This window comes from Lemur catta, chromosome 23 (genome assembly GCF_020740605.2).
Source record: "Lemur catta isolate mLemCat1 chromosome 23, mLemCat1.pri, whole genome shotgun sequence".
Taxonomy (NCBI): domain Eukaryota; kingdom Metazoa; phylum Chordata; class Mammalia; order Primates; family Lemuridae; genus Lemur; species Lemur catta.
Window position 1 is genome coordinate 13,233,281 of NC_059150.1, and position 20,438 is coordinate 13,253,718.

The 20,438-nt window shown below is 36.6% G+C and overlaps 1 protein-coding gene across 1 annotated transcript in view; it reads right to left on the reverse strand.

Moving 5' to 3' along the window:
• The window catches only part of USH2A (usherin), a 605,447-nt gene that overhangs the window by 137,959 nt on the left and 447,050 nt on the right, over positions 1 to 20,438 (reverse strand). The window contains exon 49 of the mRNA XM_045536030.1: positions 10,805 to 11,023. Coding sequence (XP_045391986.1) covers positions 10,805 to 11,023 — 219 coding nt within the window. The remainder of the gene's footprint in view (positions 1 to 10,804; positions 11,024 to 20,438) is intronic.

Here is a 20,438-nt window from a genome sequence, read left to right on the forward strand (position 1 = left end):
AAATGTCAGACTCAGCCAGTTGCTGAAATGGTGCGATACCTAAGGTAGCCTTTTCCCTACCAATGTGATTTAAATGTGCAGTGAGGGTCCTTCTTACCAAGAGCACTAGACACTAATTAGGAAAAGAACACACAAGAGGAAGTGTTCGGAAATCATTCTGCGGGGCCAAGCTTCTCTTATGCTCCATAAAAAAAGATCGGATTTCTGTCATGAAACCTGCCTGCCCATTTTGTGATGATAACATCTTGTTGCAGAAGAAAGTCAGTTAAACTGTAGGGACTCAGAGAAAGCTCTAGAAATTTACAAGGCAGAAGAAAAGGTCACCCAAGCACTCTGGGATCAGAGGCCAGGCAGAGCAGAAAGGTAGATCCGTAGTAGAACTGGAAACCCTGCGGTAGGAGCCTTGCAAGTTTTTGCCTAGCTCCATCTAGAATACAAAGACTTTCTTCCTGTGAAGGTAGCTGCAATAGTGACCATTTTTTCTTCATGAGATAGATCTGGCATTCAAACCCAGCTGAGTGTGTTCACCGATCAGGCGCACCAACCAGCCACTGTTTTTTGAGCCACTCTCTGTTCTAGACCCATGGTAGACATGGGTGACAAGCTGGGGCAGCCACAGAAAGACCTTGTAGGGAAGATCATTGATCCTCACATCTTGATGAAAGACACATGTATCTGAGATACCAAGTAGACTGTTTTCTCCCACCAAATTCAGTTTCACTGCCTGTGTTTGCATCATTTAGACATTGCCATAGAAGAGAAATAGCAGAAATTTTGACATTAAAGCATGAATAAATAATACTCTAGAGAGTCAGATCAAGCTGGAAATTGAGGTGCCTATACTGCATGTCCCAGCGCTATCACATTAGAATTTATATCCAGTTATACAGCAGCACAATGTGATGAATGATTTATTTTAATTAGAATTTTGTTTGTTTATTATTAGTCCCGACTGATAACATAAAGAACCTCAAATTCAAAGTGCCCCGGGGTCTTGAATTGTTTAATCTGGTTCTGTACAAACACCTACATTATGATAGACAATCCTAATAATGGATCAAGGAGTTTTAAGTGTTTTTGGTTTTTTTAAAATAATTGACACTAGACACTTGTTTGGCACATGCCTTAAGAAAGATGTTTATCTGCACATGATTCCAAAGAATGCTTACACTGGTATTTCCACTTTAAAAAGTATCTCCCAATATTTAAAAAATCTTATTTACAATGAATGATATTCACTGATCATGACTCATTTGGCTTGCCATGTTTATCTAAATGTGATAACTCTTCAAAGTAATTGGTTTACAAATAAACCATTATATTAATAATTCTAGTTGTTTTAACATTTCCAGGAAAATTTCTTTCAAAAAAATAAAAAACACACAGCAGGGTTATCATTGTATTCTGAGTCTTGACTATGATGGGTAAATATGTGTGTGTGTGTGTATGTAAATACATACATATATGTGTGTACACAGATACACATATAAAATAAAAAGAAAAATCCACAGCTTCAAGCTTTATATTGTTTGGACATTTTTCTGCTGCCTTCTGATTAGACATTTAAGTACAACCTTGGATTCTTTATTGTCATTTTTTTCTCTAGCAGGTTTCTTAAAACAATTCATGTTTCTATTTTAAAGAGCAATCAAAACCTGAAAACTAGCCCTTTAGGGAGCAGAATATATTCTCTCCCTCTACTCCAAAATTACTTCATGGTTTCACTATGCTCTAAATATAAAATCAAAATGCAGACATTGACCTAATTCAAAACTCCTAATCAGTCATCTGATCGCTCTGAGGGACTTTTGACAGGTCAACTAAAATTTTGATAATGAACTGTTTTTCTACTAGTAAAAAAAGAGAAAAGATGCTTTCTTTCACAAAGAGCTTCATCTTTGTTTTACTGAATTGAAATTTTCAGCCAAGATTTCACTCCCATAACAAGAAGTGACTCCCTTTCTAGTTTCTTTGGTAAACCATTACTTCTTTAATTATTATCAACCTTGTTCCAGTGTGATAAATTGCTAATTACTTAATACCCTAATCAGCGTTCATTCTTTGCACAGATAAACTGTGACAGTGCCATTAATTTAAATAGTAATTTCACTTAATGGCCAGAACGGCACACCAGATTTTTATGCAGCATTTTCTGAAGACTGCATCCATCACTGCAATATTCTGACATAAAGATGTCTGACGTGCACTAACTCACTTAGGGAGAGCAGATGTTGCCGAGCAGAGTTTGGTAGTAATTCCCATAGTGCATCACTTCAGCATGAATGAGCTGCAAATTCAGAGACAGACAATCTTCCGAAACTGCATTGCAATAACTTTTGACCCCTACCTAATTTATCACATGTAGCACTTGACTTTTGAACTCTGACACACAGAATGCACAATTTAAAATATGCCCAAAGAAAAACAAAATAGGTCATGCATTATGGATGGATTGGTCCATTCTTCCAGAGGCTCTTCATTAAATTTGTCCAAAGGTAAAGAGTCTCTTTGAACAGGATGCAGATGTTATTAAAGTGGTACAGTACACATTAAACTAGTAGATGTTTATTTTTCAGATCAAATAGCATACACTGTCTTTCCAACAGCGTATATATCCAATGGATGGTTTCCATTGGATTGAATACAACCGAGAAATCATGGAGGAAAGAGTATTTTCTTCACAGTATTATCAATAATTCAAATATGTTACCAAAACATATTTAATGTCCAGGTCTGGAAAGAAAGGCATATAAACATATCTGCTTGATGAATTTCTAAATAGTTCCATCTGAAAAACTAGTATTCCATATTTTTTTTAAAAGAAGACCAAGAATTATGCATCATGCTTTTGAGTTAAAAAATAGGATAGTAGTAAAACAGTATTGGAACATGACAAATCATCGTGAAACTCTGGGATTGATCATGGTGACTACTACATTTTAAGCCAAGGGATATTTTAGGTCTAGAAGAAAGAAAAAAAAAAGGTTTATGATTAGTTATTCTTAGAACAAATGTATAAAATTAGTGACAGAGCATGAAAGGCAAGAAAGTCATGCTTGTCTTTACCAGTAGATGGCTCTGTGGCTACCACCACAAAACAGAGAGAAGGGGTAGAGTAAAAATGCTCCCCAAATCATTGCAGTATATTTTATAGCACTGATATATTACATCTTTCACAAAAATTCATTATGTTATATGAAAATCTTCCAGGGAGCTATTCTTTCAATACAACTCTTACGCCATGGATTTCTGGGGCTATACTTCCTTCTTTGCAAAGTTCCCAAATTCCATCTTGTGTCATCATTAGTTCCAGTGAAGTCAGAGCCCAGGACATGAAAACTCAGTGTTCTATTCTGAAACAATTTCAGCCCAGAGTTTCACATCCAAGGCTGCATGGACCAAATTTATAATAGAAATAAGGCAATATATTCCAAAGGCATCTCATGATCAGTTTCCCATAGGCTAACAGAAAATCCTGTCCTCTTTGAATGATAGAGGGGCTTTAATCTTCATCTTTGAATACTAAGGGATATAATCAAGTCCAAACCAAGATTAATGGCATAAATGATAAAACCATATAAGCAAACACTAAGAAAAAAAAGAGTAATAAAGAGGTTTAAAATATATTGAAAGAAAATGGCCAAGAATACATATCCCCTGAAATGACGAGCATGACTTTCATCCCGAGATACCTGTATAACACTCCTGCACAACTCATCTGCCCAGAGAGAGCACTAAAAACATAAACGCCACCCCAGCACTTCTGTTCCAACAGCATCTGTTAATTCACTCCATTTATAAAATACATATTGACAAAGACAACTGAACTGGGACCAGGGAGATTTGATTTGGTGTGAGAAAGTCAATTCAATGTGATTTTGTTAAAGGGCTCCTGCAGGCAAATAAAAGAGTTTAAGTAATAAAGTACATAAAGAGATGTTTTACGAGCCAGCCTGGTCTCGTGGCAGGCACACAATGCCAGGCAGTGAGAGAGGCCAGGCTTAGGAACAATATGATGAGATCCAAACCCTCACGTAGCAGAGATGGTGTTGTTAGGTTGAGGAGAAAAAGGGCCATATGGATATTCTGGAAGGTCATTAAGGTCACAGTCATTAGGGACGACAGGAGCAAGCAGCAGCAGTGAGACGAAGACATGCGGAACCTGTCTATTTTCAGCGAAACCTGCAGGAAGGTCAGAGAATAAAGAGAGATTTTTTTCCCCCCTTTCTAAAAGTATCATTCCTTCACTCCACGACGATTGTCAGAGTTGGAGGAGTTGCAGAATGTCAGGAGAAACTCTCTGGATCACAGGAGTTGAGGAATGCCACAATTTATTTAAGAAATGTTTGACTGGTATAGATCATCATACTGAAGTAAATAAAGAAATAATTCTGAAATTTGGGTCTACTAATGGATGTCAAGGCAAAAGCTGCAGGCAAATTTGGGGGCATAGTCTATGTACTTTTACTTGGAGTGAGGGTTTGTAGCTTTCAAAAGATTCTAAAGAAAAAAAGATTAAGAACCATTGTCCTAGTGGACAGTAAAATCTCTATGGCACTTCTTAGAACAGGTGAATTTTATTAAATATTTTATGGCAGTGATGTTCTGACTTCTCTTTGCTTCTCCTTCACATTTGTTCTGCTGCCCAAATTTAATTAATCTCCTTAAATCACAGTTCTTATCACACTGACTCTTCTCCGAGCACTAAATAATGTTCCAATCCTTTTGCCTGCTCCGATTTATCTCCCTCTTTCCTTCCATAGGGTGTGTATCTCCAATAAACCAAAGTGCTTGTTCCTGCTTGGATGAATTTTGCATATTGCTAATTTCACACTTTAACCCCAGCCACACCTCTCAAAATCCTGCTCCTTGTGTGAGATTCCAATCCCATGAAAAACCCTTTCTATGCTCTTGACTGAAGTGATCTTGCAGTCTTAAGTATATGCATGTGTTCATCCCTCTCTTGTGGCCTGTGCACAACCTTATAGGTATTTTTCTTCTTGATTAGATTGTAAAAGTCCTTGAGGATAAAAATGGAATCTTAGCCATTTTTGCACTCACAAAACACCAAGAATATCTTGAATATAGTCACTATACAATATGTATTTAACAAATGAAGGAATACGGTAGCAACTGACTAATTTTTTAAAAAAGGTACAGATGAACAAACACACCAAAATGCGACATTAATCTGTCATTTTAAAATTCTGACCTATTAAGGTATAGAGGAGACAACACTTTGGCATCCTCCCCATCTCTGTAGTTCTGTCTTTAATAGACCTGTTTTTAGCTACCTCACCTAAAGGATAAGGAGGTACTCAACAGGTTAGTCATAGCATAGAATAACTAACTAATTACCATGATTTTCTAGTACACATCACTATACCTTTAAGCAATGGTTCTCAAATTTTGGTCTCAGAACCCTTTTATACTCTTACAAATTAATGAGGACCCAAAATAGCTTTTGTTTATATGGGTCATATCTTTTGATATTTATTGTATTAGAACTTAAGACAGAAATGTTTGAAATACATATTTATTATTCATTTTAAAATAATAAATCCATAATATGTTAACATATTAGGTCATTAAATATGAAATGTCCGATTTGGAATCGAAAGTTTATTATATCTCAAATGAGAAGCAATACAATTAATCAAAATATGCGCCGAAACTATTGACACAGTTTTGCCATTTTAAAGGTAGCTTGTTTATGCCAGCAGCAAAGAAGCCTGGAGAAAGAGTGGTGATGAAATTGCAAAAGGCATTTTCCACAGCTTGTTGAGAATTGAATATTTTTCCTGACAAGAAGTGGTCCAAAGCCTGGAAGAAGTGGTCATCAGTTGGTTCAAGGTCTGACGAATATGGTGGATGGCAGAGAGTTTCCAAGTCCAGCCTCTGTAGTTTGAGCAGCATTGTTTGTGCCACATGTAGTTGAGCACTGTCTTGCAAGAGGATTGGCTTGTCTCTATTGACCAATCTCAGCTTAATGAGGATGCTTAATCACAAGCATCCTCATCATTTCATCCAATTGGTTGCAGGAGACATCCACTGTAATAGATTGACCAGGTTTCATGAAGCTGTGGTGGATAATACCAGCACTGGACCACCGCACAGACACCAGTAGCTTTTTTTAATGAATATTTGGTTTTGGACTGTGTTTCAGCACTTTGTCTTTATCCAACCATTGTGCCGAACACTTGTCATTGTCAAAAAGATTCCATTTTTCATCACATATAACAATACGGTGTAGAAATGGTTTGCTTTTATGTCGTGACAGCAAATAAAGGCAAGCTTTGATGCAATTTCTCTTCTGATGATTGTTTAATTCATGCAGAACCCATCTATCCAGCCTTCTTTACCTTGCACAGTTGTTTCAAATGGTCCAATATTGTTGGAATAGTAACATTAAACCTTGCTGCTAATTCATGTATAGGTTGAAACGGATTTGCTTCCACTACAGCTTTCAGCTCATCATTATCCACCTTGGTCTCAGGTTGCCCACATGGCTCACGTTCAAGATTAAAATGACCAGAATGGAACTTTTCAAACCATGGAAGTACTGTGCATTCATTAGCCATGTCATCTCCAAACACTTCCTTGATATTTTGAGCTGTCTGTGCTGCATTTGTTCTACAACGGAACTCATATTTGAAAATAACATGAATTTTTGTCTTATCTATGGTTTAACAAAGATTTCTTTAAAAAAAATGTGAAAGATAATCACAAGCCAAAATGTGCATTTGAAAGACTGAGGATGCACCTTCACAATAAAAATAAAACAAGAAGTGTCAAAGTGAAATGTCAGAGATATCAACTGTCAAACGTAGTGCTTAAGGAAATTGGACATTTCAGATTTGATAACCTAATATTTATAGAAAATAAATATATTTTCCAAAAAATAAAAAACTTAGTGAGAAGCATGACATTGTTTTACATTTTTTCAAGCCTCTGATTTAATAGAAAACAAATAAATTCTCATATTTGCTTTTGCATTTGATCTGTTGCAACATCATGTCATGTAACCTCTAGAAAACTCCACTGTGTACTCATAAGAGAATGTGAGTTAAAAAGGCATATCATAGTTAAGTAATTCAGGAATACCCATTTTATTGCACTTTGATTTACTGCACTTTGCAAATGTTGTATTTTTTTTTTTTACAAATTGAAGATTTGTGGCAACCTTTCATTGAGTAAGTCTATCAGCAGCATTTTTTCCAACAGTTTATGCTCACTTTGTGTCTTTGTGTCACATTTTGGTAATTGTTGCAGTATTTCAGGCTTCAATATTATTTCTGTTATGGTAATCTGTGATCAGTGATCGCTGATGTTAATACTGAAATGGTTTTGTGGTGCCACAAACCACGCCCATATAAGATGGAAAACGTAATTGATAAATATTTTGTGTGTTCTGACTGCTCTACCAGCCAGTCAGCCCCCCATCTATCTCCCTGTTCCCTATTCCCTCAGACAGAACAACATTGAAATCAAGCCAATTAAAGCCCTAGAATGGCCTCTAACTGTTCAAGTGAAAGGAAGAGTCTCACGTCTCCCATTTTAAATCAAAAGCTACAAATGATTAAGCTTAGTGAGGAAAGTATGTTGAAAGCCAAAATAGGCCAAAAACCAGGCTTCTTGGTTAACTAAACAGTTATCCAAGATGTGAATGCAAAGGAAGAGTTCTTGAAGAAAGCAAACGTGCTACTCCAGTGAACATATGAATGATAAGAAAGCAAAACAACCTTGTTGCGTATATGGAAAAAGTCTGAGTGGTCTGGATGGATGGAAGATCAAACCAGTCACAACATTGCCTTAAGCCAAAACCTAATCCAGAGCAAGGCCCTAACTCTCTTCATTTCTATGAAGGCTGAGAGAGGTGAGGAAGCTGCAGAAGGAAAGTTGGAAGCTAGTGGAGGTTGGTTCATGAGATTTAAGGAAAGAAGCCGTCTCCATAACATAAAAGTGCACGGTGAAGCAGCAAGTGCTGATGCAGAAGCTGCAGCAAGTTATCCAGAAGATCTGGCTAAGATCATTGATTAAGGTGGTTACACTGAACAACAGATTTTCAACGTAGACAAACAGGCTTCTGTTGGAAGAAGATGCCACCTAGGACTTTTACAGCTAGAGAGGAGAAGCCAATGCCTGGCTTCTAAACTGTGAAAGACAGGGTGATTCTCTTGCTAGGGGCTAATGCAGATGGTGACTTTAAGTTGAAGCCAATGATCACTTACCATCTTGATAATTCTAGGGCCCTTACAAGTTATGCTAAATGTACTTTGCCTGTGTTTTATAAAGGAAACAACAAAGCCCGGATGATAGCACATCTGTTTACAGCATGGTTTACTGAATATTTTAAGCCCATTGTTGAGACTTCCTGCTCAGAAAAAAGACTTCTTTCAAAATATTACTGCTTACTGATAATGCACCTGGTCACTCAAGAGCTCTGATGGAGATGTATAAAAAGATGAATGCTATTTTCATGCCTGCTAATACAACATCCATTCTGTAGCCCATGGACGACAGAGTAATTTTCACTTTCAAGTTTCATTATTTAAGAAATACATTTTGTAAGACATAGCTGCCACAGATAGTGATTCCTCTGATAAACCTGGGCAAAGTAAATTGAAAACCTTCCAGAAAGGATTCACCATTCTAGATGCGATTAAGAATATTTGTGATTCATGGGAGGAGGTCAAAATAACAACATTAACAGGAGTTTGGGAGAAGTTGATTCTGACCCTCATGGATGACACTGAGGGGTTGAAGACTTCAGTGGAGGAAGTAACTCCAGATGGGCCAGAAATAGCAAGACAATTAGGATTAGAAGTGGGGCCTGAAGACGTGACCGAATTGCTGCAATCTTATGATAAAACTTTAACAGATAAGGAGTTGCTTCTTATGGGTGATCAAAGAAAGTGGTTTCTTGAGATGGAATCTACTGGTGAAGATACTTTGAACATTGTTGAAATGACAACAAAAGATTTAGAATATTACATAAATTTAGTTGATAAAGGAAAACATGGTTATATATTTTTATAAAATTTGCAAAAGAATAGTATTTAACTACAATTTGTGATGGCCACTGTCTCTTGTTCCTTTCACTTGTCCTCTGTCATTTGTGCCCTCATATTGATTGAAGTTGGAATGGCCATGGGCATTTTTGAAATCCAAGAGGAAGCTGAGCCAGAGAAATATTTAATTTGGGTTCAGTAGCTATATTTATAAGGTTTTTGTCACTTCCATAAAAAATGTTGTTAAGGTTTGTATATGCCATTTTAACTACAATTGGGAAAGAAAAGGAATGTGAGAAATTATAGACTCCTAACTTGGATGCATGTAAAAGGAAGCTGTAGAGAAAAATAATATAGAAAAATTAATGTAACATGAAACAAAAGCTGTAAAACAAAACAATGAAATCAATTAAAATTATGCTGAGATCAAGAAGAGAATTGTACAAAATAAATTTCAGACCATACCAGAAGTAGTAGACTATTAAAAGAAAATGAGGAATTTAGAATTGAAGCAATGCATAGTCAATTTGATTATTTGATAATGCAAATTATGAAAAGCAGCTCATAAATACACTGGAAAAAATTATACTTCTTGCTGATTTGCAGATAAAATACTGACATCTATGATAACATACAGCTCAAATTCAGTCATATGGAAAAGATATCCATGAAATACAGGTTAATGATGTTGTCAGTTCAACATCATTTAAGACAAATCCCTGCAAATCACTCTAAGACAAGAAAATTTAAATTCTTGAAATCTTAGAATGACGCTTGGTGGAGACTTCTCCAAATTTGACAATAATCCTAAACATTTATATAATATTATAATAATGAATTATGAATTTTTCTAAACTTTAAATAATTTATAAAAGCAATTTCCATTAACCATGTGACAAGAAAGACTGAATTTTCTGTGGTCTTTATCAACAATAACAGTACAAGCCATTGTGGTATGAAGAGGTGATCAAGGCTACAAGCTAAACATGTCGAGGGGAAAACGGGCAGAATTATGTCAGGAAGTATATAATACAAATAAGCTATTTTTAAGTTAGTGGCATTTGCCAACTGTTTTTAGATTTGCAATTTTTGTAATTTATTTTCCCATTATAAATATTCATTTTATATTGTATCTTCATAATTTAATTTTCTTAAAAAGCCCCCTACCACTTGCATAAGTTTCAGACCCCCCAAAATCTAGATCTGAACATATGTGTGATCTGGAGCAAGTAGAAACTAATGTATAATGTCTAATATCTGTACCTCAGTTTCCTCAATTTTAAAATGTGGATAATAATAATACCTATCACTTAAGATTGTTGTAAAGATTAATTGAAGTAAAAATGTATAAAACATTGGGGTGACTGTTAGTTAAGTGTTCATTCAATGACAATGATTGTTATTAGTATTAGCTTTCTAAGTACAGAAGAGAACTGGAGTAAAAGAAATATAACACTATCATCACAATAGTTTTGTATGCTATTAATACTAGCTAGGAAATATTATTTTGATCCAAAACCAATACATTCATGTGTGGGATTTTTTTTTTTTTTTTTTTTTGTGGACATGACACTTTTCAAAAGGAAAGACTTTTAATGTGTTTTTATGAAATACATTAGATATACATAAAATGAGAGATTACATTTTCATTTGTTACATAACGTGTTCCTAATTATTGCATTACATGTAATTCATGTGAGCTTTAATTGCTTATTTTATTTCTAGGGCAAATTTTTCACCCTCTCTGCTTCTCGGATTCTCCATCTACTCAAAGGTAGACCAGGGCCCCTTACCTGGAAGGCGACTGTACACCACACCTTCTTCTCCACCGCAGCACTCTAAATCTTTGCTCACAATCTGTCCGCCACAGCACTGTTGGCCATGGGCATCATGAAGCCTCCCAGCACAGCAAATCTGGTTTCCTGAGGTGGAGTATGGCATTCTGCCACAGCAGGCGTTGCCTATGCCAATGGAAACCCGATTGTGCTGTTCATCTGGACAGCATACTTCACCTGTCAATTTAGGACAATAACAATCATCACATCGGTTAAAAAATATGCTATGACTCACAACTAAGTTTTAGCACAATCTTCTTGCAGATGCCAACTGATTGGCAGAATTACTAGAAAGAATAATGTCAAATGGAAGTTGTAAAATCTCTATCCGACTCCAAAAGTTTTGCGTTAAAGATGGATAAACATGTGTCTGCTCACATACACACAGGCCAATTTAGAGGTAAATCTATGTTGCCTATTTCCTCTCTAATAAATGAGCACACTGGGTCTGGTGACATGGATTATGTGGCATTACAGGAAAAAAAATGCTTAGGAATGCTTTTATGTATAGTGTTAATTTTGTTGAAAGTAGGGTGGATTCAGAAAGCAAATATTGATAAATTTATATTTATCCCATCAGTATAATTTCCTTAACTAAACTATATTTATTTAACCAAACAAAATACTTCTGATGGGAAGGTCAATTAAGTGAGAGAAAGTAAAAGATACTGTATTTCAGTCAGTGTATTAGTACTTTTTTGGGCAACAGCAGACACTGAATTTCATTCATGTACTTTTACCCACATTCTCCTTCATGTGATATTCGTGGATCAGAAGAATCAACATTGTTAAAATGTCTATACTGCCCACAGTGATCTACAGATTCAATGCAATCCCTATTAAATTACCGACACCATTTTTCACAGATATAGAAAAAATAATTTTATGCTTTGTATGGGACCAGAGAAGACCCCATTTAGCAAAAGAAATTTTAGGCAATAAGAACAAAAATGGGCGGTATTAATTTACCAGACTTCAAACTATACTACAAGGCTGTGGTTATTAAAACACTGTCGTATTGGCACAAGAACAGGGACACAGACCAGTGGAAGAGAACTGAGAATCCATATATAAAACCATCGTCATATAACCATCTAATCTTTGACAAAGCAGACAAAAACATACTCTGGGGAAAAGATTCCTCAGTCAATAAATGGTGCTGGGAAAACTGGATAGCCACATGTAGGAGACTGAAACAAAACCCACACCTTTCACCTCTGACAAAAATCAAATCACGGTGGATAACAGACTTAAACCTAAGGTGTGAAACTATTAGAATTCTAGAAGAAAATGTGGGAAAAACTCTTTAGAGACATTGGCCTAGGTAAAGAATTTATGAAGAAGACCCCAAAGGCAATCACAGCAACAACAAAAATAAATAAATGGGACTTGATGAAATTAAAAAGCTTCTGCACAGCCAAATAAACTGTCAAGAGAGCAAATGGACAACCTACAGAATGGGAGAAAATTCTCACATGCTGCACATCCGAGAAAGGACTGATAACTAGAATCTATTTAGAACTCAGGAAAAACAGCAAGAAAAAAATCAAACAACCCTATCAAAAAGTGGGCAAAGGACATGAACAGAAACTTTCAAAAGAAGACAGAACAATGGCCAACAAACATATGAAAAAATGCTCAACAGCTCTAATCATCAGGGAAATGCAAATTAAAACCACAATGAAATATCACTTATCTCCAGTGAGAATGGCCTTTATCAAAAAGTCCCAAAACAATAAATGTTGGCATGGATGTGGAGAGACAGGAACACTCATACAGTGCTGGTGGGACTGCAAACTAGTGCAACCTCTGTGGAAACCAATATGGAGATAACTTAAACAGATACAAGTAGACCTACCATTTGATCCAGCAATCTCATTACTGGGTATCTACCCAAAAGAACAAAAGACATTCTGTAAAAAAGACATCTACACTTGAATGTTTATAGCAGCACAATTCACAATTGCAAAGATGTGGAAACAAATGAAGTGCCCATCAACACATGAATGGATTAATAAAATGTGGTATACATACATATATACCATGGAGTACTACTCAGCTATAAGAAACAATGGTGACATAGCACCTCTTATATTTTCCTGGATAGAGCTGAACCCATTCTACTAAGTGAAGTATCCCAAGAATGGAAAAATAAGCACCACATGTACTCACCATCAAATTGGTTTCACTGATCAACACCTAAGTGCACATATAGGAATAACATTCACTGGGTGTCGGGCAGATGGGACGGGGAAGGAGTGGGTGGGTGTATACATACATAATGAGTGCGATGCGCACCATCTGGGGGATGGACACTCTTGAAGGTCTGACTGGGGAGGGCAGAGGAGGGAACAAGGGAAGTATACGTAACCTAAACTTTTGTACCCCCATAATATTGCTGAAATAAAAAAAAGCATTTGACAAAATTCAAACCTCTTTCATTATAAAAATACTCAACAAAATAGTAACTGAAGGAAACTAATATAAACATAATAATGGGCATATATGAAAAACTCACAGCTGATGTCATATTCAACAGTGAAAGACTAAAAGCTTTTCCTGTAAAATCATAAACAAGATGAGGATGCTAGCTTTCACCACTTCTATTCAATGTAATATTGTATGCTACAGCTAGAGCAATTAGGCCAGAGAAAGAAAAGACATCCAAATTGAAAAGGAAGAAGCAAAACTATTTCTGTTTTCAGATCTCAGACAATATGATCTCATATGGAGAAAACATTAAAGATAGCACCCAAAAACCTGTCAGAATTAACAAATATGGCAAAATTTAAGGATACAAAACCAACATACATAGTGTTTCTATACACTAAGAATGAACAATCTGAAAAGAAAATTAAGAAAATAGTTTTTCATTTATAATAGCATCAAAAAAATAAAATACTTAAGAATGAGCTTACCAAGGAGAGTGAAAGACTTATATACTGAAAACTACAAAATCTTGTTGAAAGAAATTAAAGACAATTAAATGGAAGAACATCCCATATTCACCATGAATCAATACTACCCAAACATATCAATACTACCCAAAGTGACCTACAGATTAAATGCACTCCCTATCAAAATCCCAATGCTTTTTGCAGAAATAGAAAAACCATCCTAAAATTCATATGGATATCAAGGGACCCAAAATTGCCAAAACAATCTTGAAAAAGAACAAAGTTGGAGTTCTCACACTTTCTGATTTCAAAACTTACTACAAAGCTGCAGTAATCAAAACAGTGTGGTTCTGGTACTAAGATAGACACATAAACCAATGGAATGGAATAGAGAGCCTAGAAATAAACTCTCTCATATATTGTCAAATAATTTTCAAAAAGGGTACCAAGACCATGCAATGCGGAAAGGACCATCTTTTTAAACAAATAGTGTTGGGAAAATTGGATATACACGTGCAAAACAATGAAGTTTAATGTTTACCTTATACCATATACAAAAATTAACTCAAAATGGATCAAAGATCTAGACATAAAAGACAAAACTTAAAATTCTTGTAAGAAAACAGAAGGAAAGTTTCATAACATTGAATTTGGCAATGATTTCTTGGATATGACACCAAAAGTATAGGCAATTAAAGAAAAAAATAGATGAAGGGGACTTCACAAAAATTAAAACATTTTGAGCATCAAAGACCACTATCAACAAAGTGAAAAGGCAACCTATGGGAGAAAATATTTAGAAATCATATATCTAATAAGGGATTAGTAGCCAGATGTCTAAAGAACTCCCACAATTAAATATAAAAATGACAACCTTATTTTTAAAACGGGCAAAGAACTCAAACATTTTTCCAAAGAAGATACGGAGACAGCCAATATGCATACGAAAAGATACTCAATATTACTAATTATTATGAAAATGCACATCAAAATGACAATGAGATAGTACTTCACAACCATTAGGATAGCTATTATCAATCAATCAATAAATAACAAGCGTTAGCAAGGATATGGAGAAATTGGCACACTTGTGTGCTGCTGTTGGGAATATAAAATGGTGCAGCAGCTGTAGAAGACAGCATGGCAGTTCCTCAAAATAATGAAACATGGAATTACCATACCATTCAGCAACTCCACTTCTGGGTATATACCCACAAGTATTGAAAGCAGGAGTTTGAAGAGATATTTGTACACTAATGTTTACAGCAGCGTTATTCACAATAGCCAAAAGGTAGAAACTAGTTGTCCATCAGTAGATAAATGAGTAAACAAAATGTGGTATATATATGCAATGAGATATTATTCAGCCTTAAAAAGGAATGGAATTCTGACACATGGTACAACATGGATGAATCTTGAAAATATGGTTAGTGAAAGAAGTCAGTCACAACAGGACAAGTATATATGATTCCAATTATATGAGGTACCCGGAATAGTCAAATTTATAGAGTCAGAAAATAGAACGGTGGTTGCCAGGGATTGAAGGTAAAGGGCAATGGACAGTTAATGCTTAATGGGTACAGAGTTTCAGCTTGGGAAGATGAAAGAGTTCTGGGGATGAATGGTGGTGATGGTTGCCCAACAATGTGAATGGACTCAATGCCACTGAACTGTGCACCAAAAAGGGGTTAAACTAATAAATTTTGTTGTATGTATTTTACCAAAATAAAAGAATTCAGACCCACAAACAGGGAAAAACTAAATCCATGCCTGATTTCAGAGACCACTTAACTACCATTTTCCAGGAATGCTCTGGTTTCAGTAGGGGTGAAGAAGATACAACTTCCCAGAAAACAGAAGATAGGATAGTAACCTGCCTCTCCTCTCTAAATTACTAGAGCTTGCTGAGCACTTAGAATACTTTGGCTGAGAAAAAAAAAAAAATCAGACCAAATTAATAGCTTTTCAGATTAAGCAATTAGATAAAGCCAAGAACAAGGACACTTCTGTGTCTGGTCTACACAAAGACAACTGTCGATATTGTAAGGGAAGGGACACTGGAGGAACACCTGCTCTGCCTTAGCTAGAAAGATAGAGTCAAAAAAGGAACAGGACAAACTTGGACAGGCAACACCTCTCTGTGAATTCAGCTACTCTGGTCTACCCGTAACTGCCCTTGACACAAAAAAGAGAGATTTCTCTGCAACTGCAGAAATAGAAGGTCAATACCGGGGGCACATTATCTACCACAAACCCTATTTTTCCATCATTCCTCCTTAGGAGTAACCAAAATGTCTCTGTAGCAGGAATTTCAAATAGCTCTCAAACTCTGCCTTTGTATTTCTCTGCTGTCTCTTGAATTGACACACTTTTCTGTTTAGGAATTTTATACCGGTACATCAGTTGAGAGGAGATCCACTTTGTAAAGGAGATGCCAGCATCAAGCCTCTTTCTGTAATTCCCAGGAGAAATCCCGAGTCTATAATTTGGTGAGAGCACAGACTGATTACCTGATGCCTTCGTGACCAACATCTCTAACCTCGAATCCGTCTCCAAGAGTCTCCGGGACAAAGACCGTTCAGATGCGGGATTCATAGCACGGCCTAAACCCTTAAAGGTCTCTATCAATCTAGCCACGCACTTCTTGAAATTGGCCCCAAATCTACTAAAAAAGTAAAAGAGGCTATTGAATAACTGTGGTCCATTGTATACATATATCTCCAGAAAGGTACCTCAATCAGCATAATACCTCATTACCCTCCATACCAGCCCTTGTAACATACTGTTCATTGGATCAAAATGATGACCGTGTACCACTTTGTACAAGATCTAAGGGTCATTACCAAGATTGTACTTCCTCACTTCCCTGTAGTTCCCAACCCTAAAACCATCCTATCTTCAATCCCAGAAAAAGCTACTTAATTTAGAGCAGCAGGTCTATGCTCGGCATTTTTTCATATCCTCTCACACTCGGACTCACAGTATCTCTTTGGTTACATTTGCAACAGTTACATCCCAAGAGTTTACAGAAATGCCCTCTTAATTCTCACAATTAGCTAACCATTACCTGAGTGTGCTAAAGCAGAATACGGCCTCCCAAAGATGTCCACGTCCTAATCCCTGTGCCAGGTCCGGCGTCTTGGAGGACTGTTGTCCTGGTTCCTAGGCTCCCTGCTTGGAAAACTCACAAGCAGGGCCGGTGTGACGCAGTGACCGCAGACAGGAAGCAATTCCACACAAAAAGCTTTTTTTTTTTTGCAGGAAAAAAGGGAGCTATGCAAAGCGAGAGTACGTTCCAGAGAGGAACGGATCAGACTCCATGAGTGGAAAAAGACGTTGAGGACTCCCAGGTGGTCTCCTTTTATTGGCCTTGGTCACGGGGCGGGGTTTACGGGAGGTGTGGGATGTTACCAGATGATTGCTATACATGATTGACAGGTGTTCTTATAACAAAGCTGCAGCTCCACAGGTGTGTGTGCCTCAAAACCTCTTTGCGGTCGTTAGCTGCGTTTTCCTGCAGTCCCTTCCCGCCCTGCCCAATTCTCTGCCCCTAGGAACCACCCTCCTGGCCTTTATCTGCCACCTGCAGATTTGGTCCGTGCCTAATACCTGGAAGCTGTGGCTATGTTATGTGACATGGAAAAGGGGAATGAAGACAACAGTTGGAATTAAGTTTAAGCATATGATGCGACAAAGGCTCAAGTGACCACTGTGGCCTGGAAGACGGAAAGGGGCCGTGAGACAAAGACTGTGGGCAGCCTCCACAAGGTGGGAAAAGCAAGCAAATGGAGCCTCCCCTCCAGAAAACACAGCCCTGCTGACACCTTGATTTTAGCTCAGTGAGAAATTCCTTTTGAACTTTTCATGTTGAGACATAAAATACATTTGGGTTGTTTGAAGCCACTAAGTTTGTGGTAATTAGTTACCGCAGCGATAGGAAACAAAGTGAGAGATATTTGATTTCCTCGGTAAGTGGATGATCTGTCATGCAATTCAGGTAGTCCTGAAACACTGATTCTCCCTTGATTGGTCAACAGTGGTAGCATACAAGGGACACAAAATCTCTAGACATCAATTTGTCAGAACAAAGTGCATTTTCTAGAGCCTAGATTCGAGGCTGTGATGTCTTGATAAATATAAAGTCTCCTTTTCCTCAAAGGCTGGAAGCTATTCACAACTTTCCCTGACCAAGTGCTAAAAGTCAAGTTAGAGGACTGCTTGGTCTCATAGAATCAGTTAAGATCCCTGGTCTCTTAGCATCTCAATGGCCATTGGACATCTGATTCTTACTTAGCTCTCTTGAACTGGCTGTCCCTTTTTGTGATCTAATGAAAGTGGACACACCTGAGGCCTTGCTCTGGTACGATTCATTAGAAACTACTTTTGTCATTTAAAGGAGGATCATTATCCTCTTGACTCTCACACTCCCCTTTTACTATAAACCTTTCTTTCTATTTGTACGTGAAAGATCAGGTAAGCTTTGGGGATTCTAACTTAGCCACTCAACGGACGTGAGAACCATTAGTCTCCCACTAATATGACTAGTTTAAGTTATTTAATGAAGGTCAGAAGACTAAGGAGTGAAATGTAATGTAAATGGAATGTAAAGCCAGGCAGTTTGACTCCAGAACCTATGATCTTATCCATTCATTATTCAGCATCAAACCACCAAAACACTATGCAGAGCTTACCATATAAAACATTGCTAGAAATAGTCATCTCTGACTAGGATATTTTTGCTTCTTTAAAAAATAGGGATTTTCACTATAATTTTAATGGAGATATATTTGCTTTCTTTTTGTTCTATCCACATTCCAGAAAAATATATTAAGTTATACATACAAAATGATCACACTGTTATATAACACACTATCTCTATGGGCTCAGCCTAATTTTTAAACATGAAAATTCCAATCTTGACTAGCTGAGTGACTTGGCCATATTCCTATGTCCCACATTTCTTATTTGTAAAAGAGAAACAGAATTCTAAGGCAGAGTCTTTTTAAAAAAATTATTTTAAAAAATATTATCCAGTAAAATGGACCTTTTAGGGATGTAGAGTTCTATGAATTTTAAGAAAGGAACACTATCAGGATACAAAGAGTTTTATCACCCTTGAAACACCCTCTTGTGATCCTCTTATGGTCACATCCATGTCCCACCCTTTACCCTTGGCAATTGCTGATATTTTTCTCCGTATCTATATCTTGCCTTGGATAGTATGCCATGTAAATGGAATCTCACAGTTTGTGACTCTTGGAGACAGGCTTCTTTCACTCGGCATAATACTTCTTCAGCATTTACCAATATTTTGTTCCTTTTTATCGCTAGGTAGTATTCCTTTGTACCAAAGTTTGCCCACTTACTCACTTAGGAACATCTGAATTGTTTCCAGCTTTTGACAATTATGACTAGAGCTGCTATAAACATTCAAGTGCAGGTTTTTGCCTAAAAAAATATTTTTGTGTTAAAAAAATGTAATGTTTCCATTTCTCTAGGGTAAATACCCAGGAGTGAGCCACGGCATACTCAGTTTTCTCTCCAGATATGGATTCCTAGAATTGAGGGGACAGTTGGCTTAGTCAATCATCCTGGGAAGGATCCTATAATGTGGTATCTGTAAGTAAAAGGGAACTTAGTAAATTTTTCATGATGAGGCTACCAGAGGCCAATAAAGGAGAAATGAGCTTACTGTAAACAGTAAAGTTACTATATTTATTACAGTCCTCTGGGTAAAAAAAATTCTCCTGTTTAGTCTGAATTGTAGTTGTCATATTTTCTTAAGTCTTTACAGTCAGAGAACATATGTGCCTTGTTGGTAAACTTTAACATACTGTATTCGCATGGTCCTGGTTAGTTAAATATCAGTTAGTTAAATATCACTTTGGACAACAGTGGGCTTAGAGAAAACATAGTGTACACATCTATGTTGGGGAAAGCCAACACTTTTTTTTTTTTTCCCAGAAAAAGCCTCTTTTGAGTATAATAAATGTTAATTGGTTTAGATATTTTAGCCGTATTTCCCTGAATCCCTCAGAATGTTATTCAGTTCCTGACAGAAGAAAAGACCTCATAAAAAACAGATGTGGATTGTATCAATGAGGAATAAAACTGTTTTTTCCCCCTCAAAAATGGGCTATTAGACATAAGATACAAGGATCAGTCACCTTCTCATTAACCTTTCAAAATGAATCTATTTCAGGCCAGGCTTGAAAATGTTTTCTCTCTAAAAGCTACCATGCAGTCTAACAGTTAATTGTTATTCTTATCAAAGAATGACCCACATTAACATTTACTTGGGGTTGTTAGCATATTTATAAAAAAGGGGAGGGGGTTATGAGCATTCTTTTCTCTAGTGTTCTTTGTTATGGGGTGTTATGGAGGAAAGTGCTAAGAAAAAAATGAAGTAAATATTAATAACCAATATTTCAGACTCACCTATAAATATAAAAATGCCCATACCCATCTCAGCCTTGAACACGCATACTACTGATTAGATTCTAATTACATTTAGATACAAGATGTTTTGGGGCTTGCTTTCTTGATGTAAACAGCATTAAACTAGTTAACAAAGTCCATTGGCCGAGGACAGAGGTCAAAAGATAATCTCTTTGCTTAGGTACAGTGAGATTAATGATTGGAGCAAAATGCTTTCTCTGATTATTCCATGAGATGGCATTTTTTTCTCTTGACAC